This window comes from Artemia franciscana, chromosome 1 (assembly GCF_032884065.1).
Source record: "Artemia franciscana chromosome 1, ASM3288406v1, whole genome shotgun sequence".
In the NCBI taxonomy this organism is placed as follows: Eukaryota; Metazoa; Arthropoda; class Branchiopoda; order Anostraca; family Artemiidae; genus Artemia; species Artemia franciscana.
In genome coordinates this window covers 18,060,449-18,086,968 of record NC_088863.1, presented here as the reverse complement: position 1 = coordinate 18,086,968, position 26,520 = coordinate 18,060,449, and the positions used below count along the sequence as shown (strand labels likewise).

The following is a 26,520-nucleotide window of genomic DNA, read 5'->3' as shown; positions in this document are numbered from 1 at the left end:
TTTATTTAGTTCATAAACTTAAGTACTTATACGCTAAATACTTAAGCATTGTAAGCATTATCGTACTGTAAGTAATGTAAATACTTAAGTATGAAAGTATTTAAGTACTTACATACTAAATACTTCAGCATTGTTAGTATTATAGTATTGTAAGTATTTTAGATACTTTAGTATGAAAGTATTCAAGCACTTATCTTAGACTTAAGTACTCTATGTATTTAGTTCATAAACTCTTCTTTAAGTATTTAAGTATTCTTTTCCTTTTAGAAACAAATAAATAGAGACGAAAACAGGTAAATAGCGTTGAGTGAAAAATAAAAACAATTACAATGCTTAAATATACAGAATATTTGCCCGAAAATCTATTAAAATATGAGAGATTGAATAAACTAAACTTAAAAAGGAACTAACTTTTGGCCTCATATCAAGAAATCTTTATCAACGGGAAAAAAGAAGAAAAACTAAATTAAATAGCTGAAAGGTTTGGGACGGAGAGTCAGCAGTGTGCCAGTGTCCAAGGGGCACGGGTTCGATCCCTGTCGTAGCCAGTTATCTAATTTGGCACGGGGTCAGTGGCGTGACTCTGTAAGCTCAGCCAGAGTCGACCCAGTTTCAAATGGGTACCTGGAGAAACCTGGGGGGGGGGGAACACGGGAAGTGTCGGATGATTTGCTCCCAGTGACGCATAGCACTCCTGGCGGAAGCCAGAGAATCAGGAGATCGATACACTGATCTGAATGCGAAAAATTATCTTTATTTTAGTTTGTTGCAAGACAATAATATGAGAAGATGAAAGACTATATATAAAGAAAAAATACCGTGCTTTGGCAGTATTTAAAAATCACTTGTTAAAAGATAAAAAAAATGAATACAAAATTGCAATCCCTCTTTACAGGCCTGTACACTGGGCGCATTGATAGCTCCAATAATATTGCCGAGGAATCTCACATGCGATGGAGTCAGAGAACCATTCCGTCTGGAATTTTCCTGTATATAGAAATGTCGATTAGTGTACCATATGGGAAATCCATTCTTTACGGAATATTGAGTTATTCCCCCCCCCCTGAACCATGGATCTTCAAAAACTGAATATCAAAACCTAGGTGGACTTCGATCACTCTAACACCAGCAGCTCCCACCCCCATTTGACTTTCTCCTACCGCTTCTCAAGCAAAGAAAGAGTCTGTATTTTAGTTTGTTACAAGACAACAATATGAAAAGATGAAAGACTGTAAATAAAGAAACAAATTGGCATTCATAGAAAACTTAAAATACATCACATGTCAAGTCACATACAACATAAATAATTGGAAGCAAAGTCTGCCTTTCCTGTCCAAAAAACAAGAGCTAACAGCTCATATGGCACTTGTGACGAGGCAAGAGCCAAGACTGTAAATAAAGAAACAAATTGGTATTCATAGAAAACTTAAAATATATCATAAGAGCCCATAAACAAGAGCTAACAGCTCATATGGCACTTGTGACGAGGCCGGACGAGCCAAGAGCACATATGGTATGAGCTCTAGCAAAATTCTAAGAATCAATAGATTGATTTAAAAGAAAAATCAGAGGCTTAATGCAGGTTGGAATTTAAAATAAGAGCTCCAAGTCACGAGGTCCTTCTAAACATCAAAATTCATTAAGATCCGATCACCCATTCGTAAGTTATAAATACCTCATTTTTCTAATTTTTCCTCTTCCTTCAGCTTTCCAGACGATCTAATCGGGGAAAACAACTTTATCAAGTCAATTTGTGCAGCTCCTTGACACGCGTACCAATTTTCATCGTCCTAGCACGTCCAGAAGCACCAAACTCGCCAAAGCACTGAACCCCACCCTCTATTTCCTCCAAAGAGAGCGGGTACAGTACGGTTACGTCAATAACGTATCTACGACATTTGTTTATTCTACCCACCAAGTTTCATCCTGATTTCTCCACTCTAAGCGTTTTCCAAGATTTCCGGTTTCCCCCTTCAATTCCCCCCAATTTCAACAGATCTGATCGGGATTTGAAGTAAGAGCTGTGAGACATGAGTTCCTTCTAAATATCAAATTTCATTAAGATCCGGTCACCCGTTCTTAAGTTAAAGATACCTCAATTTTTCTAATTTTTCCCAATCAACACCCCCTAGCTCCTCCAAAGAGAACAGATCCGTTCCAATTATGCCAATCCCGTATCTATAACTTGTGCTTATTCTTTCCATCAAGTTTCATCCCGATCTCTCCGCTCTAAGCGTTTTCCAAGATTTCTGTTTCCCCCCTCCAATCCCTTATGTCCCCGGATCCAATTCGAATTGAAAACGTGGTATCTGAGACTTAAGATCCTTCTATGTATCAAGTTTCATTAAGATCCGATCACCTTTTCGTAAGATAAAGATACCTCAATTTTCACGTTTTCCAAGAATTCCGGTTTGCCCCTCCAACTCCCCCCAATGTCACCGGATCTGGTCGGGATTTAAAATAAGAGTCCTAAAGAACAAGATCCTTCTAAATATTAAATTTCAGTAAGATCTGATCACCCGTTCGTAAGTTACAAATACCTCATTTTTTCTGATTTTTGAATTACTCCCCCCCCCTGACTCCACCAAAGAGAGCGGATCCGGTCCGGTTGTGTCAGTCAAGTATCTTGGACATGTTTGTATTCTACCCACGAAGTTTCATCCTAATCTCTCCGCTTTAAGTGTTTTCCAAGATTTCTGTTCCACCCCCCCCCCCCAATGACGCTAGATCCGGTCGGGTTTTAAAATAAGATCTGGGTTACGAGGTCCTGCTAAAAATGAAATTTCATTAAGATCCGATCACTCCTTCGTAAGTTAAAAAATACCTCATTTTTTCTAATTTTTCAGAATTATTCCTCCCTCCCCTGAACTCCCACAAATAGAGCAGATCCGTCCCTGCCATGTCAATTACGTATCTAAGACTTCTGCTTATTTTTCCCACCAAGTCTCATCTAAATGTTTTCCAAGATTTTAGTTTCCCCCCCCCCTAACTCCCCCCAATGTCACCGGATCCGGTTATGTCACTCACCTATCTTGGACTTGTTTTTATTATTCCCACCAAGTTTCATCCTAATCTCTCCGCTTTAAGTGTTTTGCAAGATTTTCAGTCCCCCTCCCCCCAAATTACTCTGGATTCAGTCCGGATTTAAAATAAGAGATCTGATTTACGAGGTCCTTCTAAATATGAAACTTCATTAAGATCCGATCACTCCTTTGTAAGTTAAAAATACCTCATTTGTTCTAATTTTTCAGAATTAAATCCCCTCCCCCCCAACTCCCCCAAATAGAGTGGATCCATTCCGATTATGTGAATCGCGTATCTAGGACTTCTGCTTATTTTTCCCAGCAAGTTTCGTCCTGATTCCTCCACTCTAGGCGTTTCCCAAGATTTTAGCCCCCCCCCCCCAACTCCCCCAAATGTCACCAGATCCGGTCGGGATTTAAAATAAGAGCTCTGAGCCACGATACCCTTCTAAATGTCGGATTTCAGTAAGATCTGATCACCTGTTCGTAAGTTGAAAATACCTCATTTTTCGATTTTTTCCGATTTAACTCTCCCCCCACTCCCCTCCCCCCAGATGGTCGAATCGGGGAAACGGTAATTTCTGATTTAATCTGGTCTGGTTCCTGATACGCCTGCTGAATTTGATCGTCTTAGCTTACCTGGAAGTGCCTAAACTAGCAAAACCGGGACAGACAGACCAACAGAATTTGCGATCGCTATATGTCACTTGGAAAGTGACATATAATATGACTTTGGAAAGCGACTTCGCTATAGGGCACTTGGAAAGTGGTATTTATTATGGCACTTGGAAGTGTCATAATAAAATGTTAGAACCTTCAAAAAATAAACACTTCGCTACAGAACCATCTAAATAGATCCAATGTAAATACTGATCCAAATACTCGAATGCTGAAATTTCTCCTTCCCTCTGTCTTCAACAGATTTACCACCCTCCTCTCGATCTTGCTGTGTCGGAGAGGGTCAAAAGCACTAAATTTCGTCCCAATTTGTCCATTTGTTTAGGGATGCATAGCAAACAGACTGAGAAAAAGCAAAGCACTCGATTGTGTAGGTAATACAATGGTATTGTGTGGTCACGGAACAGCATTTCACCTTGCTTTCTGAAACTTGTAGGTATTAGAAGCTTGTTTTTTTTAGATTTGTAACATATTTAGTACGTAATCTTCTTAGTAAAATCGTGATATATTTTTTTTTAGCATAAATAATAATCTGCTGCTGTTTTTTTTTTCAGCGACTGACGCTAGTGATAGAAGAAAGGAAACTGTGTACTGTGTCATCATCTGAGGAATGTGCCACTCGGAACCGCGACCAATCTGTGATACCCTTCGATAGAAATCGAGTGATTTTGGTTCCAGTGCCTCATAAAGAACAGTCCACCTATATTAATGCCTCTTTTATTGAAGTAAGTTTGACATTTCATATGGGAGACTCTTCGTTGATGAGTAGACAAAGATAAGATATTTATCTTAAGAAATTGCTACCATAAACCCCTAAGGGCCGAATTCGAATTTCGGGGTCAATAAATAAAAACGGGAAAGACAAAAAATCATAGAAACTAAAACACTGGCAAAAGAATGCCAAAAATAAAATTGTGAAATGAAAATCCATTCACTAGATTAGATTTGTGTTTATATTTAAAAGATAAAAACAAGATAACTGAATAAAAACAAAAAATACATATAAAAATGTAAAAAAAAATGTAAGAGGAAGTTTAAAAAAAGGAAGGGAAAAAAGGCAAATTTATAATCTAGCTTTTATTAGAAGGAAAGTATTGGACTTTACGTTCTTTGAAAATTATTCGCTGGTCTATTTTTTGGATAGATTCAATTTAATTTTCGGCAGATCTTGAACTTCTGATTTTCGTTAATTATTTGAATATGGTTTTGATTTTTTTTTTTTTCATTAAAATTTAATTGTTGTATAAATTCCCAGGTCGTCAAACTTTGCTATTGATTAAGATTATCAAGCAGGATTTTTAGAATAATTGGGGAAATTTCAGTTTTGCTTAAATGGAGGAATTTATTTTAGTGTTTATTTAGTACGAATTATAATCTAGGAACAAATGAAGAAAAATAAACAATAAGATAAACTTTAATTAGTTTATTTATATAAGTTTTAAAACAGTGAATCTTTTTCTTATTATTATGATTTTTTATGCAAACCTTGCAGGAAGAAATCCAATGGTTTTCAGTGCAGGGAAGGGTGGTGTCCAAGAGGTGAATGCGGTTCACTCTTAGGCCGTATATCCATTTTTTTTGAAGGGAGGGGGTATACATGTGTATGTGTATTTAGTACTTCAATTGGCTCCAAATTTTATTGCTGTAGGAAAGGGATTCCTGCCTTCAATTTTAACGACCAAATTCCTGCAAATTAGAGAAAATTAGAGTGTAAATGCCCCTCTACCCAAAATTGGTCTTAAGGCCATATCCTGAAGAAATTAAAAAAGTGCTAGCTCAAAAACCCACTTCTCAAAAAAAAAAACGCAAAACACAAGAATCTGCCTATCTTCAGAAACTCCTACAGATTAAAAATAAATTTTCTGCCCCCCCCCCCTCCCCTAATTTTTAAAAATACATTATGTCTTGTCCTGGGCTTCGATATACATTCCTCAGGATTTTACTGCCGGTGAAGACAATGAGTCTAGATATCTGATCCTGAAATGAGAATCCACTGTTTAAAGAGGTCTGATCAAACAGTTCGTGGTAACGAACTGTAGTAAGGAGCGACCCGGCTCAATAGTAACAAAAACTAAAAAAAAATGGAATTTTGATACCAATAGCTACATCAAAACAATCGCATTTTAATGCTGATTGTAAATGTATAAGTTTCATCAAGTTTAGTCTTACCCACCAAAAGTTACGAGCCTGAGAAAATTTTCGTTTTTTTAGAAAATAGGGGGAAACACCCCATAAAAGTCATAGAATCTTAACGAAAATCACACCATCAGATTCAGCGTATCAGAAAACCCTACTGTAGAAGTTTCAAGCTCCTATCTACAAAAATGTGGAATTTTGTATTTTTTGCCAGAAGGCAGATCACGGATGCGTGTTTATTTGTTTGTTTGTTGGTTTTTTTTTGTTGTTTTTTTCCCAGGGGTGATCGTATCGACCCAGTTGTCCTAGAATGTTGCGAGAGGGCTCATTCTAACGGAAATGAGAAGTTCTAGTGCCATTTTTAAGTGACCAAAAAAAATTGGAGGGCACCTAGGCCCCCTCCCACGCTAATTATTTTCCCAAAGTCAACGGATCAAAATTCTGAGATAGCCATTTTATTCAGCGTAGTCGAAAAACCTTGTAACTATGTCTTTGGGGACGACTTACTCCCCCTCAGTCCCCGTGGGAGGGGCAACAAGTGACAAAATTTGACCAGTGCTTACATATAGTAATGGTTATTGGGAAGTGTACAGGCGTTTTCAGGAGGATTTTTTGTTTAGAGGGACGGGTTGAGAAGAGGGGGATATGCTTGGGGAACTTTCCATCGAGAATTTGTCATGAGGGAAGAAAATTTCCATGAAGGGAGCGCAGGATTTACTACCATAATAAAAAAACAATGAAAAAATAAATATGAAAAAGTTTTTTTCAGCTGGAAGTAAGGAGCAACATTAAAAATTAAAACAAACAGAAATTATTACCCATATTAGGGGCTTACCTCCTCCTAATACCTTGCTCTTTACGCTAAAGTATTTTTAGTATTTTCAACTATTTATTCTACGGCTTTTGTGATTCAGGGGTCATTCTTAATGAATTGGAACAAAATTTAAGCTTTATGTAAGAGCGAGGTACTGACGAGGGTGCGAACCCCCTCATATATGTATTAAAAACATGAGAATACAAAAGTTCTTTACGTAAGCTAATTTATAAGTTACGTAAATCTTTCACTAATAAAAAGATTCGTAAAAATCAAAAGTTCCAGTTGCCTTTTTAATTAACCAAAAAATCGGAGGGCAACTAGGCTTTCCCCCCCCCCCGCTATTTTTTTCTCAAAATTATGAGAAAGCCATTTAGCAAAAAAAAATATGCAAATTTCGTTTTAATTATTCCTCTGCGGAGTGCCAAAATCAAAACATGCATTGATTCAAAAACGTTCAGAAACTAAATAAAAAAAAAAAACAAGTTTCTTGAACTGAAAGTAAGGAGCGACATTAAAACTTAAAACGAACAGAAATTACTTCGTATATGAAAGGGGGCTGCTTCCTCATCACGCCCCGCTCTTTACGCTAAGGGTTTTTACTGTTTTAAAGAGAAGAATTGAGAGAAAGAGTCAAAATTTTGCGTAAAGAGCGGGGCGTTGATGAGGAAGCAGTCCCTTTCATATACGAATTAATTGCTGTTCGTTTTAAGTTTTAATGTCCTTCCTTACTTTCAGTTAAAAAAAACTTGTTTTTTTTTTTTATTTAATAAGCATGTAGAGCCTTTGGGGTCTTCAGGGATTAAAAACTTTACATAATTTAAGTTTGAGATGGTATACTCAATTTCACTTCCATTTTTTTTTTCTGTTTATCTTATCCTATATTCAAGTAATTTATTCTTTAATGTATCACCTTTTATTCTGAAATAATATTGTTAATGTTGTAAAATATAAGAATTGTTTATTGTTGACACATGAATCGCGTTTGGCTCCCTCAAAGCTTTTGATAATCTCTTACAAATAAAATTTTATCTAGTAGTATTAATTGGAAATTGGAAATCTTTTATTCTTTTTTCTTTACTGCTTCGATACTATTTTGAGTATTAATTAGCATTTTGTTTCTCCAGCTATGTACAGTTTTTTAAGTTTGTGTCTGCTCCTGCTTGTATAAAGTGACTCTGTTTTATTTTATATTAAGCAGTAAAACCGATTTTGCAGTATTTGTTAATGTACTAATTGTCGAATTTTTTATTTTTGACGCAAAAGTGAGTGCAGTTATTTAGAGCTTTTAGTAGTCTCTTTGAAATAGAATTTTATCCAACAATATTAATAGGTTTTTTTTTCTACTTTAAAATTTAAATTTTGTACTATTCAAAAATCCGATGCGGTGTACTCCTTAAAAACCATTTTGAGTGTCAGCATTTCATTTCTGTATAACGTTAGATTATATTTTCCGCTTATGTTAGCTTCAGGTTATGCAATTTTTTTTATGTATTTTTTTTTGATTTGGTGGTTTACTTGCGTTTTATAGTTATTGATGGGTTGTCCTTTCCAGGATTATGATGAAAGGGGGTCATTTATTGTTACTTAGGTTCTAGTCGTTTTTTTTTTTTTTGTTTTTTTGTTTTTTTTTTTTTTTTTTTTTTTTTTTTTTTTGGTGGTGGTGGTGGTTTTCTTGCGTTTTTATAGTTATTGACGGATTGTCCTTTCCAGGATTATGACAATAGGGAGTCATTTATTGTTACTCAGGATCCTCTTGAATCAACTATGTATGACTTTTGGAGGATGATAGTAGGTCACGAAGTCAATACGGTTATTATGCTCTCCGATGTAAGTAGATATCTTTTTTTTTTAGTCTTCTTCTTTGACTTTATGCTGGTGTATTTTCTAACCTTTAAAATTTACATTAGAAAATCGTGATCATTTAATTCCCCAACTGCAGGGACTTTCCCCTTAGAAAGTCTTTCTGCACTTTTTCGCGTCCTTTTTTACATTGAGAGGTTTTTCTTCTTTTTTTTTTAATTCAGCTGTTAATAGTTCCCCGTCCGAGAAGTGGCCCCTTGTCCAAACTTCGAATGTTTTGAAAATTAATGTTCAAAATCTATGTAAAGATAATTGCTTGAAAAAATTTCATCTGGAGTGGAGGTTTGAAACTATGATTGCCTGGTTCCTAGTAGGGTCTCCCAACTTCTTACAAACAGGTATACCTCGTGATATTACTATAGCTTTTTATTATCATTTTTACCGTTACTGGAGCCTAAAATGTTGTGAAAATTTGTTTTTGAAATCTATGTGAAGATAATTTCTTGAAAAGAATCTCTGCCGGCGCGGAGGTAGGAACCTAATATTCCCCGGTGACTAGTTGAGGCTTCCAACTATTCGTCCCAACGGACGAAAAGGGTTATCGAATCTAACTAATTAATTTTGCTTATTGACTTTCGCAATTCAACGTGGCAACACTTACGAAAATCCAATACTGCCTTAAAAAATTTATTATTTTGAAACAACCGAAAGAAAAATTTAAGGAAATTACGAGTTTACATAAATACCGCATAAGTTACCTAAATAGTTGCCCCCTAAGTAGTTACCTAAATAGTTGCCCCTCAAATAGTTACCCAAGTAATTGCCCCCTTTATAGTTACCTAAATAGTTGCCCTCTAAATAGTTACATAAATATTTGCCCCCTAAATAATTGTCCCCTAAATAATTGTCCCCTAAATAGTTAAGTAAATAGTTGCCCCCTAAATAGTTACCTAATTAGTTGCCCCCTAAATAGTTACCTAAATAGTTACCTAAATAGTTATCCCTTATTCCTTTTTTATCCCTTATCCGTATATTATTCCTTGTTTCTATAAGTTCCATAAATACTAATATCTAGGAAAGTACCAATGCATTCGAAAGGTTGGAGCTCCCGCATTCTCGTTCTTATTAACAGGTTACCTGATGATTTTTCCATAGCTTTTTATTGTCAATTTTACCGTTCATAAATCAAATAACCTTAAATAATAATTAAATACAAGATAAGTTGTTTGGACAGCAGAGAATATACGGTTTATATTGTATATTTGTTTCTTTACTGGATAAAAATATCATATGTTAAATGTTTATCTCAACTTGGACTTTTTTTAAATGTTTCTGAAACGTAGGTATCAAAGCCTTGTCAGGATGTATGCATGAGGACTGGTTGTATAGTGATTGTATACTGAATGTAGGACTGATTGTATGTATAAGGGTCACCAGATTTTTGTAATTTTAAAAAGTGGCTTTGTTATATTGATATTTTCTTACTTCTTATTTTTCTTCCTTATTCTCTTAATTTCTATTTATACAGTTCTAGAAAAAAGGTCTATGCTGAGAAAATATAATTGATATGATTTGTTTACAGAGTCCAGGCTCTTGGATGAGTGGGGGGGGTCAGAGGCTTATGGTATGCTGTGCTGGTGAGTTGTAATATTTTTAGTGCTTTATTTTAATGTTTTAAATTGTCCACCAGTAAAGTGAGCTCTCCTGCTTTGCTCTCCCTGAAAGGAGAGCAAAGCAGATAACTATTCAGGTAGTTTTCATTAGGGGGCAACTAATTAGGTAACTATTTAGGGGGCAACTATGTAATTTCTTTTTTTTGTATGTATGGACTTTGTGTGAAAGAACTGATTGAAACTGTCAGCAACAGAAAAGGTAAAATGTAATCACAACAGTGCTTTGTGTCAGTAAAAAAAAAATAATAATAAGAAAAACAGAAGTAAATGACGAATATATTTTTCACCAGTAAACCTCGCATTTTTGTCAGTGCGTATTCGGCATTCAGGTATATGTATAAAAAAAAAGAACCGCACACAAAAAAATTTGAAGAGGAAAAGATAAATTATTACAATTAAAAATTATTAATTAGTTGGAAGGTGTTATAATGTGAGCATATTGCAAGTTCAAAAGTGACAGCTTACAATATACTTTACTAGAAATTAATAGAATTATTCGAAAGGCTTAGTAGACAAAGTCAATAAAATCAAATATCTAAGGGAAAAAATCTTTACCAATAGTGATTCTAGTGTAGCCTATCAATCATCATGGTGAAAAAGATGTCGTAAAAGTGTTTGTGTTCTTCTGTGTTAATGAGTATGAAAAATGTTCTTAAGTATATTTAAAATTGACTTGGTTATGTCAACCTATTTTTCCTCTTGCTACCTTTATTTCTTTTCTTCTACTTTCTTATTTTCATAGGGTGTTTTTAAAACTCGTTTATTAGTCCTGCATACTTGAGAGAAATTCCATAGTTTGATGGGGTTGGGGTGTTTATTTTGTATTGAAACATATTAGTTTGAAATATAATACTGTTTCTTTTGTCTCCCTTTTTATTATTACTTATAACGTTTGTAAGTTTTAACATTTATATATATGTAACGTTGTACGGTTGGTTATAGCTTTGGTTTACTTCGTTTTTTTTTTTTTTTTTTTTTTTTTTTTTTTTTTTTTTTTTTTTTTTTTTTTTTTTTTTTTTTTACTAACTTTTTTTTCAGTTTGACGTGGACGAATCCAGCTGTCCTAGATATTGGCCAGAAGATAATCAAGAAGTCACATATGAATGTATCACAGTTAAACATACGCACACTAGTACAAAACCGGTGTATATTAAACGAGATTTCACCGTCACCAATATCAAGGTTAGGTTATAGCCCTTACTTAATCATTTTTTATCCCTTTTCTTCTTCTTCTGATAGGAGTGTGATCCAAAATGAAAATATAGATGGCTCTACAAACGAAATCCAGTGACACCATTCCAACTGCTGTCCAATTCCCTGTTGATCTAGAGACAGTTTCTTCTTTCTCAAAATTATTAAATATTTCTAAGAAAGTGCCAAACTCTAGTAAATCTAGTTTATATATAACAGGGATTTTAAGAAAAAATATTGCAGTTGTTATTTAGAAGTTTGATAATATTAAATTATTTGGCTATCTTTTAATTTCAACCGATAGAAAGTTGATCCTCTTTGGTGGAGAATTGTAGTTTTGTGGCCACAGATGTCCTATGATGAGATGTGTATGATGTCCTGACATCATATAGATAATAATACATAATATATGCCAAAGAATGTTTTTTCTTTTTTTTGGAAAATCACATTTTACTTTAACCCAACGGTTTTTGGTCACTTAAAAAGGACAATATGTCTTTAATTTCTGTTCGAATAAGCCCTTCCCTAACCTTCTAGGACCATTGGTTCGATACCAGCAGCCCCTGGGAAAACAGCAAAACAAATAAACACGCATCCGAGATCTTTCTTCGAAAAAAAAATGTAAGATTTCTAATTTTTCTAAGCTAGAGTTTGAAACGTCTACAGTAGGGTTCTCTGATACGGTACTACTACTACTACTAATAACTCACTACATCACCAAGCCGCCTGAGGCCGACACAGCCACGCACGCTTCTCCTCCAACCTAATCTGTTCAAGGCCTCCCTCTTTACACCCTCCCAGGAAGTTCCCATTTCCTTTAAATCTTTATATATGACATCCTCGCGGCCAAAAAGGACAATCTTCGGCAATCTGTCATCCTTCATCCGCAGAACGTGGCCTAGCCATCTCAACCTTTCTTTCATTATAGCGCTAGAAAGCGGGATTGAACCACATTTTTCATACAATCTACTGTTTGAAATACGGTCAGTCAGCCGGGTACATAGAACAATCCGTAGGCAATTTTTCTGGAAAACATCCAGTAAATTTTCGTCCGCTTTTTGGAGTGCCCATGCTTCAGAGCCACATTTGATAGGCTGAATTTAGTGATGTCATTTCATTAAGATCACTTGGATTTTGGGGGTATTTCTCCCCTTTTTCGAAAATAAGGTAAATTTGTTCAGGCTCGTAGCTTTTGATGGGGGGAGAATAAGCTGAATGAATTTCATGTATTTCGATCAGCATAAAAAAGCCAGTTCCTTTGATGTATTAATTGTTATGAAAATTCGCTTTTTAGAGTTACACTTGTTATTGGCCCAAGTTGTACCTTACCTATAGTTTGTTACCACAAACTGTTCGATTCTTACAAAAATCACGTAGATACAAGAATTTCACCTTCCAAAAGGGCCCCTAAAAAATTTTAAAGGTAATGGGGTGCTGCAACAATAGTGGGGCACTGCAACATTCTTGCTGAGTTTCAGGCTATTTCTAGAAATTCCTGTAAACTTATTTTTGCAGCGAGCTTTTATTATCGTTAATATTAATGTAAATAATAGTTACCGTTCCTGAATCAGGTTCAAATGGCGATTTTTCCTCATTTGACATTCCTTTCAACACGTGTTTTGAATTTTCGTTTACTGTGAGCCAGGGTTTGATTTTTCATGATGGAACAAGTAGACAAGTCATTTCAAATTACATAAAAATCATAGCAGTACAGATAGCATGACATCATTTTTGGTTATAAACGTCATAGTGGGGAAATGAGGAGCCTTCAAGCCCCTTCTTCAAAAATACCTTCCCTCCCTAATCCCTTCATCTAATCCGACCCTTCATTGATTTTTGTTAATTTTAGGTCGAGATAGAGCGAAAATCACGAAAAATTTGCATCTAAAGATCACATAGCCCCTAGATCCCCTGGGATAATAGCCGTAAATTATGTGAACTACCTATTCTTTACATATATGCTTTATGGTCGAAAAAGGGGCTGGGGCATGTTTGATCTTGAAGTCCCGTGGTGTGATACTTTCAAGGATTATTTTTTGGTCAAAAAGATCTTTGGGAAAGGAGAGGGGCTCGAAAATGGACAACAGAACTTTTTTCCTAATCTATGTGAAACTTCTCGTAAGTCCTTTGGTCATAAACAAAGATTAAGCCCTTAATCATTTCTCCACAACCACCCAGTAACCCGCTTGCGAGGGTGAAAAAAAGAAAGGATAAAAACGGAAACGGGAAGGTTGATTCCAAGCTGGAATAAGGTTTTGTTACTTCTCACGATGGGGATTGGCAAACCCAGAGTTAAGGGTTTTCGGCCATAGCTATTTCTTTTCCTCAAGAAAGAAAGCTTAATTTTGTTCTTCTTTTTATTTCTCAATGCTTTTTTGCGAGTTAAAAGGGAATGTAAATAAAAGTGTCTCTATATGCCTCTCAAATAAGAAAATAAGATTTTTTTTTTTTTTTTTTTGAAGTGATTGAGGCATGCGGTTAGATAGTATGAAAGGGAATATATGAAAACCAGTGTTAAGTTTTGGTCACCATTTTTCTTTGTTTATGTAAGAGTATCAACTCTGAATTTCGAATTTCAACTTAACTTTTTACGGAGTATACCTTTAATAAAGAATATATTCATCATTTGTTACTCAGTTATATTAAAGTGAAAGTCCTTTTGAAAGAAATTGTCTCTTTTTTTATTTCAAATGGTAGTACCTACTTCTTTGCAACATTAAACCTATGGAATACAGAATAAGAATTTATGCTTAAATATTTGCAATAGAAACAGCAGGTTTTGGGCTCTGTACCACTCAGACCTTAGTCCTTCGTTGGTGGAAACAAATATTTCTTCTCATAGTAGTTTGGTTAGTGATATTGATAAGAAAGCGTCATTTTTGCATGCAGAAGGACTGAGGAATGTACAAACTCAATGTAGAGTATGACACAAATGCGTTCTCGTTGCCGATAATGTAAGATGACAAGTGAAATGATGGTGACTGCTAGTAAATGGTATAATTTCTTTGTTTTATTTTGTAAATGAGTGATTGATCCTATAATTGGCGTCGCTGTAAATTCTAGCTGTCGCAATCGTATGCTATCATACAGCGGGTACCTGAAGCAATCCGTCCAAGTAGATCTATATTTGTCGCTGACAACTGTATCGGATGAATACATGGTGTATGGTCGTATATAAGGATCGGAGAAAAACTCTTTCTCCCCCTCCCCCACCCCATGAACAATTCGAAGTCACTTTGACCCCCAGCCGTGAGGCAAAACAGAGTAGGTTTACCAAAAGTATAACTTACTCATTTACGAAGAGTATAGCCCCCGCTACCTTCCCTTGTGTGGAATAGTCCAATATAAATTTTTACTCTTCAAATGCAACTTCTGTCTAAAAGAGAAAATATTCGCAATTCATGCATCTTTTACCGACGGGAAACACGCCAAGTAGAAGGATTGAATCCTTGACCTTGAAGCTAACGGTAATATCAATCACACGCACTACCGTTTAAGCTAGTGGAACCTGGCTGGTGGGTTTTCCATCTTTGGTGTATTTATTTAGTGAAGTAAACGAACTACCATTAGAGTTCACGGACATAACAAATTATTATATAGTATATGACTCGACAAGTACAACCAGTAGATAAAATTTGAAAAATTATTTATAATTTTCTTATACAGCCTTAGAAAAGTTTTTGATTCTTTTTTTCATTTTCGGCTTGTCGATATTCCGTGCGTAGTCATACATGGTTCAAGGGCAGTTAAATTTGAAAAAGGGGAGTAGCTACACGGACACATATCCAAGTTACCATTCCAGTGGCTTCAACATTTGCAAAGATTCCAGGTAGAACGGCTAACTGATTTTAAATGTTCCAGAATCATCTAGGAAACCTGGTTCTTTTCTTAGTCTTTAATGTATTGTGATGCTCTCTTCTTCTATTTCACTTACTAAATGACAAATTGTTGTCACTGGAATTTTCCCCCTTCCTCTTTGAACTGGTAGCATAATCAACAGTCTAGTTTTAGAACCATCATTTTCGTAATATTTATCTCTATTTTGCAGTGTCATATAAATATGATAAGTACTGTATATAAATTTCAACCCCCTGTGAAATAAATATGCTTTTGCAACTGCGACAAGAAAGTGATATCAAACAGTTCGTGGTAACGAACTGTAGTAAGGAGCGACCCGGCTCAATAGTAACCAAAAGTCTAAAAAATGGAATTTTGGTACCAATAGCTACATCAAAAGAATCGCATTATAATGCTGATTTTAAATATATAAGTTTCATCAAGTTTAGTCTTACCCATCAGAAGTTACGAGCCTGAGAAAATTTGCGTTATTTTAGAAAATAGCGGGAAATACCCCCTAAAAGTCATAGAATAATCACATTAACGAAAATCACACCATCAGATTCAGCGTATCAGAGAACCCTACTGTAGAAGTTTCAAGCTCCTATCTACAAAAATGTGGAATTTTATATTTTGTGCCAGAAGGCAGATCACGGATGTGTGTTTATTTGTTTGTTTGTTTTTTTTTTTTTTTTTTTTTCAGGGGTGATCGTATCGACCCAGTTGTCCTAGAATGTTGCGAGAGGGCTCATTCTTATGGAAATGAAAAGTCTAGTGCCCTTTTTAAGTGACCAAAAAAATTGGATGGCACCTAGGCCCCCTCCCACGCTAATTATTTTCCCAAAGTCAACGGATCAAAATTCTGAGATAGTTTTTTACTGTTTTAAAATGTAGAGTTAAGAGAAAGAGTCAAACTTTAGCGTAAAGAGCGGGGCGTTGAGAAGGAAAAGCCCCTTTCATATGCGGAGTAATTTCTGTTCGTTTTAAGTTTTAATGTCGCTCCTTACTTTCATTTAAAAAACTTGTTTTTTTTATTTAATCAACTAAAGGAATCATTCTAACTTTCTAATTCATTTTTTAAAAAGGAATTTATGGCAGGACAGAATGATGACTACTTCGTTTTTGAGGGTAGACAAATTTGGGGGGAATATACAGTTTGCACACAGGTCCAAGCTGGGGAGGAATATACAAAATTTGGGAGGATTATACGGTTTATAGCTGTTTGCACACAGGTCCAAGCCGGGGAGGATGGATTATGACAATTCAAAACCTTTCCGGAAGGGGGTCCTTCAGATTAATCCCGCAGGATGAAAGTTCATAGATTGTGAAATAAAAATCGACCTTTTTTGCCGCACATCTGCCCCTCCCCCCTGTCTTCTTCCTCTGTTAGACTTAAGGTACGGCCAGTAAAGAAGTTTCATATAAAATATAAAGTAAACTTTTGCTGGAGCCAAACAAAATTGAAAGAGAGATTGTATTAGGTGAGAAATAATACTGTGCAAATGTTTTTAAGAATAAATAAACGAAACTGATAAATAGTTCTTGTTTAAACTAAATATTCTCCTGTACTTGGTGAGGAATTTTTAATCTGCAAATGTCCCTGCGTTATCAGTTTACATTCTGGAAACAGAATTCTGACCAATCAGCACTTGAGGCCAGTCCCATGGGAGTGGGGGTGATCATCTGTCAGCGCAATAGGGAAAGCAGTAAAATATCCTTGTGTAGAGGAAACACTACTAAAATTGAGAAACATTAATGTTTGCAATGCTGAAAAGAAAGGTATTTTAGCTGAAATAAAACTTTGAAATAAGACTGGCAAGTTTTTTATGTTTTAAATTTTTCGGTAGTTTAGCATCATAATTTTTATACTTTTTCACACCCAGATTCATTCATTACCAAGTGACCTTTGATATGCACTGAAATTTTCAAGCCGCTAGTACTTTTTTAAAAGGTTGAAGGTGCTGTGTAAAATTTAAATTTCGTGTCATTAAACTATTTAATTTTTTCATATTAAGATAGTTTTTTCGTCTATATCCATGTTGGAATATATATATATATATATATATATATATATATATATATATATATATATATATATATATATATATATATATATATATATATATATATATATATATATATATACCGGTAGTCACCATTTCACTGGCACTATCTTACAGATTTGCTAGCACTGATTCATTGCCTAAATAGATATAAGCATTTCGTTGCTTATATATATATATATATATATATATATATATATATATATATATATATATATATATATATATATATATATATATACTTGACTTAAGTCTCCTGCTGAGCACTGCTCGGCGTAGAGAGTGACGTCTGCCTCCTCCATCCACTTCGGTCTATGGCAAGTATTTGCTCTTCGCCCTGTCTGATGTTTGCCATCGTCAAGAACTCGGACAGGCTGTCGGACCAACGTTTCTTCGGTCGGCCGCGAGGTCGCTTCTAACCACCTTTGATAGGGTCGAAGTCATGGATCATCTTTGCGGGTAGATGTTGTGGCATTCGAAGCAGATGCCCGAACTATCGTAAGGTTCGCTCGGCCGCTTGAGTCGAAAACCAAGACTGCTTTGTGAGCTGCAGAAGCTTCTCATTGCTGACGAAGTCGGACCATCGTAGGCCTTCAATCCTCCTCAGGCTCTTCGCATGAAATACGTCTATTTTCTTGAGGGTTTCAGCTGATGCTTGCCATGTTTCAGCTCCGTAAAGCCTCACAGAGCCGACTAGAGCGTTGAAGATCCGCATTTTCGCTGTGCGACTGATGTTTGATTTTCGCCAGAGGTGACGATTCAGTCTGTCCATGACTATATATCTATATATATATATATATATATATATATATATATATATATATATATATATATATATATATATATATATATATATATATATATATATCGGTAGTTCACCATTTCACTGGCATTATTTTATCGGGGTGCGAACACTGATTCATTGCCTAAATAGATACCAGAGAATATAGAAAAGGCATTGGACTATTCGAGCTGGTAACAACCCCCTGGCATCTAACAAATTGTGGAAATCAATGTTGGTAATGAAGAACTAAACCCAATAGCCAGTTATGCCTTCTTCAAGGAAACCTTTCGTAGGAAAAACCTTCTGTCATAGGAAACCTTTGCTGGTGCCCTGCTAACATATCAATGATAATTGAGAAATAGACCTAAATAGCCACTTTTCGCTACTTGAAACACCATAGGAAACCTTTGCTGGTACCATGGTGCTAGATAGAATGGAGAAATAGAATATAATGAGCAGAATTTAATTTAAAATTTTCTTTGGCTGCATGATTGCTGAATTCGAATTTCGTTACACAAGTAGCATTAGTACATATATATCGTATCGAAAAATTTTGTTATTACTCATGTTCACGTCTGACATAATTTCATCGTGCAAAACATAAATAAAATGAGTAAAAAGTTAGTTAAAATACCAACAGAAATAAAATTGGTGACTAGTTTTCTTGGTTATTGTACAATTCAACAAAACTTGGAATAAAACTCTTGTGATATCTTTTATGTTTAGCGGGAATTTTAGTCAGTTTGGGGATTTGTTTGTATTTTATAAGGGACAGTGTATATCGACCGGGATGGTAGGGTTTGGGGGGTGGAACGTAATCGGGGAACAGACAGGGTCCTTGTACCGAAACGAAGGCACGGGAGGTTCCTTCTCTCGGCCAACGTGGTGAGCTTGAACTTACCTTGAAGATACTGATATGGAACCTTCCCTTCACCATTTATGATTCTAAGTGCTCGTTTTTGGACATTATTAAATTAATTTTGAATTATTCTAGACTTGCGAGGAGATAAAAATGAGTCAACTGCAGTATCTTGCCTGGCCAAGCGAGAGGGAGGAGGATTGTGCGCCAGACTCTAGTCAACTCGAAACCTTTGTGCAGTTTGCTATAGATTCCCTGGCTCTTCGTGAGAGGCTCCCTAATTCTGGTCCCATGTGCGTCCATTGCTCGTAAGTAACTCCCTATGAAAGCTGTTGTTATCTTTTCTTCTTTTTTTACCCCAAAGAAGGTATGACAAAGAGGTAATGCAAGGAAATATGGCTGGGGTTCATAACAGCTAGCTGGCCGTGTCGCCAGTTTATATTTGAATAAGGAGTTTTTTTTTTTTATTCAGTGAAGGATTATGAAACTTAGTGACCGATCACGTGGGAGACTTAGTTTTAATCCCATTCTCAAATTGGAAAGACTGGGATATTAAAGGAACAGCCAAAATATAATGATTAATGGTAAATTTTTTGGCCATAAAGAACATTCTTTGGTTTCCTAACTATGGTAATAGAAGATAGTGTTAATCTATGTATTTTAATCTAGCTTTCTTTATTCTATATCTTCTTCTCTATATATCAGTATTAATTATTTGATATCTTAATAGTGTGGCTTATAAAAATGTGAACTGGTATTATAATTATAAGTATAATAAAATAATTTACAATATTTCGGCCATTCTTTTTTTTTTGAAAAAAATGCCTTGATAAAATGTTAATTACATTCTTGAGACTTAAGATTTTATAAAATTATAAAAAAAATTCAATATTTTTGGTATCAACATGTTGTTATTAAACGAAAAGTTGTAGTAATAATTCAGTTGGTGTAAAGCTGAGTAAATGCAAAGAATATAGAAAGCTGACAAGAAAATAGACTTGAGTTTATCCCTGAGGAATAGAAACAATCAAAGCCATCCAACAAATAATTTAAAAGCTAAGTATGAGAACTTAATATACTAAGGACAGTGACGATGAAATCTCATTGTTTGCATTGGCTGAGTAGAAACTTGCACAACAACATATCATAGGCAGCGCAATAGCGATGCCTAAGTAAAGAGGGATGTGCGCACAACGTATTATTATTATTATTTTTTTGCTTTTTTTGTTTTTGGGTTTTAGACCAGGGCAGTTCGTATTGAAGGATTTGTCGTAGAAACTTCAAAAAGGGCTCATTCGCTTATAAATTGAAAGGGCTAGTGCCTTCTTTAATAGTCGAAAGTCATTGGAGTTCAACTAACACCCGCCATGCCCACCATATCCCCAAGCACATACAATCAAAATTTTGAGATGACCATTTTGTTCAACGTAGTTGAGAGGTCTGGAAATTATTTCTTTGAGGATGACAACCCCCGCCCCCACAGCCATCAAAGCAAGGAGTGTAAGTTGTGCCCTGGGGCCGTAAAATGTAGATATAGAAAGGATTATCGTATAATCTTTAGAGGGGCCTCATTTGATTGTAGTTCTAGTAACCTTTTTAAGATTCAGAGTGGTCGGAGTGTGGATGCCCCCTCCCCCGCCTCGTATTTTCCTGAAATACATCTGATAGAAATGTTGAGATGGCTTTTTTTGTTGTAGAAACTTCAAAAAGAGCTCTTTTGATTGGAAGTTGAAAGGGCTAGTGCCCTTTTCAATAGCCGAAAGTGATTGGAGGGCAACTAATTCCCATCCCAGGCCTACCATTTCCCCAAACATATTCAATCAAAATTTTGAGATAGCCATTTATTCAACGTTATTGAAAGGTCTGGAAATTATGAATTGAGGATGAGAACCCCCTCACAGCCCTCAACAAGGGTTGCAAGCTATGCCCTGGGGTCATATAAGATTTATATTGAAAGGATGATCGTATAAACTTTGAAGGGGGCTTATTGGATTGTTAGTCAGAAGTTCTAGCGTCCTTTTTAAGTTTCTGAGTGATCGAAGTGTGGATACCTCCCCACACCCTAGTAGATCCCCAAAATTCATCGGATAGAAATTTTGAGATGGTCATTTGTTGTCATAAATACTTCGAAAAAGGCTCATTCAATTGGAAACTGAAAGAGCTAGTGCCCTTTTTAGTAGTTACAATTGATAAGGGGCAACAACCCCCCCCCCCCCTATCAAACGCCCATCAATTTGTTAAACACATCTAGTCAGAATTTTGAAACAGCCATTTTTCCAGCGTAGTTGAAAAGTCTGGATATTATGTCTTTGAGGATGACCCCCCCCCCCTTACAGAGTACTCAGCGCAAGGTTTGTAAATTATGTCCTGAGGGCATATAAGGTTTTTATGGAAAGGTTGGTCGTAAAAACTCTGGAATGAGCTTATTTGATTAGAAATCAGATGTTATCTTACCCTTTTTATGGCACTTAGTATTAACCAAGTGACATATAGCGATCCTAAATTCTGTCGGTCGGTCTGTCTGTCCCGGTTTTGCTAGTTTAGGCACTTCCACATAAGCTAGGACGATGAAATTTTGCAAGTCTATCGGGGACCGGACCAGATCAAATTAGAAATAGGCGTTTCTTATCGTTTGGCCGGTTAATTCGAAAAAAAATAGAAAAAATGAAGTATTTTTAACTTACGAACGGTGGTCAGATCTTAATGAAACTTGACATTTGGAAAGATATCGTGTCTCAGAGCTCTTTTTAAATCCCGACTTTATCCGGTGACATTAGTGGGAGTTGGGGGGGGACCTAAAATCTTGGAAAACGCTTAGAGTGGAGGGATCGGGATGAAACCTGGTGGGGAAAATAGGCAGAAGTCCTAGATACGTGATTGACATAACCGGGACGGATCTGCTCTGTTTGGGGGAGTTTGGGGGAGGGTTAATTCTGAAAAATCAGAAAAAATTAGGTATTTTTAACTTACGATGGAGTGATCGGATCTTAGTGAAATTTGATGTTTGGAAAGATATTGTGTCTCAGATCTATTATTTTATATCCCAACCAGATCCAGTGTCATTGGGAGGATTTGGAGGGGGAACTGGAAATCTTAGAAAAGGCTCCAAGTGGAGGGATCGGGATGAAACCTTATGATGAAAAATAAGCACAAGCCTTAAATACGTGATTGAAATAACCGGAACGGTTCCGCTCTCATTGGGGGAGTTGGAGGGAGGGTTAATTCTGAAAAATTAGAAAAATGAGGGATTTTTAACTTACGAAGAAGTAATTGGTCTTAACGAAATTTCATATGTTGAAGGACCCCGTAACTCAGATCTCTTATTTTAATTCTAGACCGGATCAAGTGCCATTGGGGGGAGCTATGGGGGGACGGAAAATCTTGGAAAACGCTTAGAGTGGAAAGATCAGGATGAAACTTGGTGGGAAGAATAAGCACAAGTACCAAAATACGAGAATGACACAACCAGACCGGATCCGCTCTCGTTGGGGTATTGGGGGGGGGGGTGTAATTGAGTAAAAATAGAAAATATGAGGCATTTGTTACTTACGAACGGGTGATCAGATCTTAATGAAATTTGACATTTAGAAGGATCTTTTGCTTCAGAGCTCTCATTTTAAATCACGACCAGATTTTTTGCGAATGGATGATCGGATCTGAAGGAAACTTCATATATCGAAATATCTTATCTCTCAGTTGCTCCATTTTCATTTCGAATCGGATCTGGGGACATGGGGGTTGGAGGGGAGAAACAGAAAACTTGGAAAATACTCAGAGTGGAGAGATCGGGATGAAACTTAATGGCAAGAATAAGCACAGATTTTAGATACGTGATTGAATAATTGGAACGGATCCACTTTCTTTGGTGAGTGGGGGGCGTTAGTTCGGAAAAATTAAAAAAAATGAGGTATTTTTAACTTAAGAACAGGTGACCAGATCATAATTAAATTTGATATTTAGAAGGAACTCGTGTCTCAGAGCTCTTATTTTAAATCCTGACCAGATCTGTTGACATTGGGGGGAGTTGGAGGGGGAAACCAGAAATCTTGGAAAACACTTGAGCGGAGATATCGGGACGAAACTTGGTGGGTAGCAAGCAAATGTCATAGATACGTGATTGACGTAATCGGACTGGATACGCTCTCTTTGGGGGAGTTAGGGCGGTGGGTCCAATGCTTTGGCGAGTTTGGTGCTTCTGGATGTGCTAGGACGATGAAAATTGGTAGGTGTGTCAGGGACCTGCACCAATTGACTTGATAAAGTTTTTTCACCGATTCGACCATCTGGGAGGCTGAAAGGAGAGGAAAAATTATAAAAAATGAAGTATTTTTAACTTACGAGTGAGTGATCGGATCTTAATGAATTTTGATATTTAGAAGGACCTTGTGTCTCAGAGCTCTTATTTTAAATCCCGACCGGCATTAAGCCTCTGATTTTCCTTTTAAGTCAATCTATTGATTCTTAGAATTTTGCTTGAGCTCATGCCATATGAACTCTTGGCTCTTGGCTCTTCCGACCTCGTCACAAGTGCCATATGAGCTCTTAGCTCTTGTTATTCGTCAAAGTGATCGGAGGGCATCCCCCACCCCACGTCGTATTTTCTGGAAATGCATCCGATAGAAATTCTGAGATAGCCAGTTGTTCAAAAAATAGTCCGTAGATTATATAATAAGGCCTTTTGGGTTGACGGAATCCCCCACCTCTGGGAGATAAGGGTTGTAAGTTATGCCCCAGGGGCATATTGGAGTTTTATGAAAGGTGTGGTCGTTTGAACTTAAGAAGAGGCTCATTTGATTGTGAATGTATAGTTCTATTTCCCTCTTAAGAGTCGAACATAATGGAGAGCAACTACTCTCCCCCTCCGTGGCACCTTCTTTTCCTGAAACGCATTCAATTGAATTTGTGAGATAGCCATTTTGTTACCAATAGTCCAAAAATTATATAACAATGTCTATAGTGTGGATACAATCCCCCAGAGCCCATGGGCAAGGACAATAAATAGCCTAGTCAAATTCAAAACGAGCAAAAATTAACATGAGTAGGGCTTATAAACCCCAATGCCTTCTCCGGACCAGAACAGAATTTGCGCTTTACAGAAAACAAAATACGTTTTAAATGTTTACACTTTTTTTCACTTTCATAAATGAAAAATTTTATCAAAACTGTAAGGAATAAATATCGATATATGTCAATTAAACTGACAATCCAAGATCTTTTTTTAAGTAAAGCGTAAATTATGTTCTAGCCTTGAGAAGGCATTGGAGTTATCAGCCCTACTCATGTTAATTTTTGCTCGTTTTAATTTTAACTCGGCTTTATTTCAGAGTTCCTTTGAAGATGTACATGTCTTGGGAATCAACAGATTCTCAAGATTCAATGTTTGAATTTTTCTTACCAAAAAATAAGCAAAATACATATGGCGCTAAACAGCTTAGAAATGTGTACCTTTCCTATGAAGGTGTAGATGTCTTTGGCACTAAGATTGCTAATATTTCAATTTTTATTACCGAAAAGTCCACAAAATATTAAGCAAAATACATACGGGAGTCAAGAGATTGTTAATGTTTGAGTTTTTATGACCGAAAAATCCGCAAAAAAATAAGCAAAATAGATGCGGGAACAGATTGTTAATGTTTGAGTTTTTGTTACCAAAAAATTCGCAAAAAATAAGCAAAATACATATTGCGCTAAACAGCTTAGAAATGTGTACCTTTCCTATGAAGGTGTAGATGTCTTTGGCACTCAACAGATTGTTAATGTTTGAATTTTTTATTACCGAAAAAATCCACAAAATAATAAGCAAAATACATATGGCGTTAAACAGCTTAGAAATGTGTACCATTCCTATGAAGGTGTAGATGTCTTTGGCACTCAACAGATTGTTAATGTTTGAATTTTTATTACCAAAAAATCCGCAAAAAAATAAGCAAAATACATATGGCGCTCGCTAAACAGCTTAGAAATGTGTACCTTTCCTATGAAGGTGTAGATGTCTTTGGCACTCAACAGATTGTTAATGTTTGAATTTTTATTACCGAAAAATCCACAAAATAATAAGCAAAATACATATGGCGCTAAACAGCTTAGAAATGTGTACCATTCCTATGAAGGTGTAGATGTCTTTGGCACTCAACATATTGTTAATGTTTGAATTTTTATTACCAAAAAATCCGCAAAAAATAAGCAAAATACATATGGCGCTAAACAGCTTAGAAATGTGTACCTTTCCTATGAAGATGTAGATGTTTTTGGCACTCAACAGATTGCTAATGTTTCAATTTTTATTACCGAAAAATCCACAAAATAATAAGTAAAATACATACGGGAGTCAAGAGATTGTTAATGTTTGAGTTTTTGTGGCCGAAAAATCCGCAAAAAAATAAGCAAATTACATACGGGAGTCAAGAGATTTTTAATGTTTGAGTTTTTATGACCGAAAAATCTGGGAAAAATAGGGAAAATACATACGGGAACAGATTGTTAATGTTTGAGTTTTTATGACCGAAAAATCCGGAAAAAAAAATAGGCAAAATACATACGGGAACAGATTGTTAATGTTTGAGTTTTTATGACCGAAAAATCCGCAAAAAAATAAGCAAAATACATACTGTAGTCAAGAGATTGAAAGTATTGTCTAAGTGGACTAGTCTGTTTTGCTTTTTATTTCCTCGGTAACCATTTTGAATTGGACTTAGTTATTATTGTAAATTTTGTCCGTTGGGTTTCATTTATATATTGAAGGTGGTTTGTGATAGTTATATGTCAGAAGATTATTTGACTTTATTTTGCTCATTTTTGGTCTGATGTAGCTCTTTACTCTTCTCTGAAATACTTTTTGTGGAAATTCCCTTTTAAATTAATCCAAATAAAGGCAAACTTTTAATTGAAGACTAGATTTAATGAGTAAAAAAGCTTATTCCGAATTTTCTAGTTCCGCTGGTAAGGACTGCAGTGTCTGTGGTGCTAGTAGGTTCTTATTCCTATTAGATCCATACCAATATCCATTAGCCGAGGATCCATCTTATTAGTTTCCCATACCCTCTGGCGCAAAAGATTGCTGTTTATTCTTTATTATTATTACTCATTTTTATTATTTAATTGTTTGTTTATTGTTTTATAACTAAATTTACCTTTGGACGTTTACTTAAGCAATCTCAACTATTATCGCGTTCCGAAAGTCGTAAATTACCCTGGCTGGATGATGTAACTTCAAAAAAAGTATAGTTTTGAAATGATTTTCCGTGTCTATTAATCAATTATTTATGAATATTAAGATACAAACAAATAAATGTCTCGTATGAATTCCCGCATGCATATTGCTTTATCTTAATGAAAAACTTCTGAGGATTGGTTACATTAGCTAATGTAAGTGCCTAATGTACCTCTCTCGGTCTTACTGCAACAGGAAAATTGTCGGCAATTATCCACTGACAGATACCCTGGCAAAGCTAGCTGAACTTGCGTCTTACCTAGTAAGTAAGACGCGAGACCATTTGGGTCCAAACACCAACTTCAGACCTTTTTTTTGTTATATGTGTATGATCTCTGTCTACTTTCTTTCTTTTTTTACTTTTTTTGTACTCTCCATTTGCATTGTTGTGTTTGCTGGTAAAAAAATAAATTCATTCATTGTAGGAAAAGCGGATTTCAAAAAAAAAA

General features: G+C 35.8%; 1 protein-coding gene across 1 annotated transcript in view; it reads left to right on the top strand.

Annotated features, from left to right (window-relative positions):
• The window catches only part of LOC136026501 (tyrosine-protein phosphatase 69D-like), a gene marked incomplete at its 3' end in the record, with an annotated part of 106,048 nt that extends 86,879 nt beyond the window's left edge, over positions 1-19,169 (top strand). Inside the window, 4 exon segments of the mRNA XM_065703128.1 lie at positions 4,256-4,426; positions 8,365-8,481; positions 11,166-11,309; positions 18,997-19,169. Coding sequence (XP_065559200.1) covers positions 4,256-4,426; positions 8,365-8,481; positions 11,166-11,309; positions 18,997-19,169 — 605 coding nt within the window.
• Positions 19,170-26,520: the final 7,351 nt, after the last annotated feature.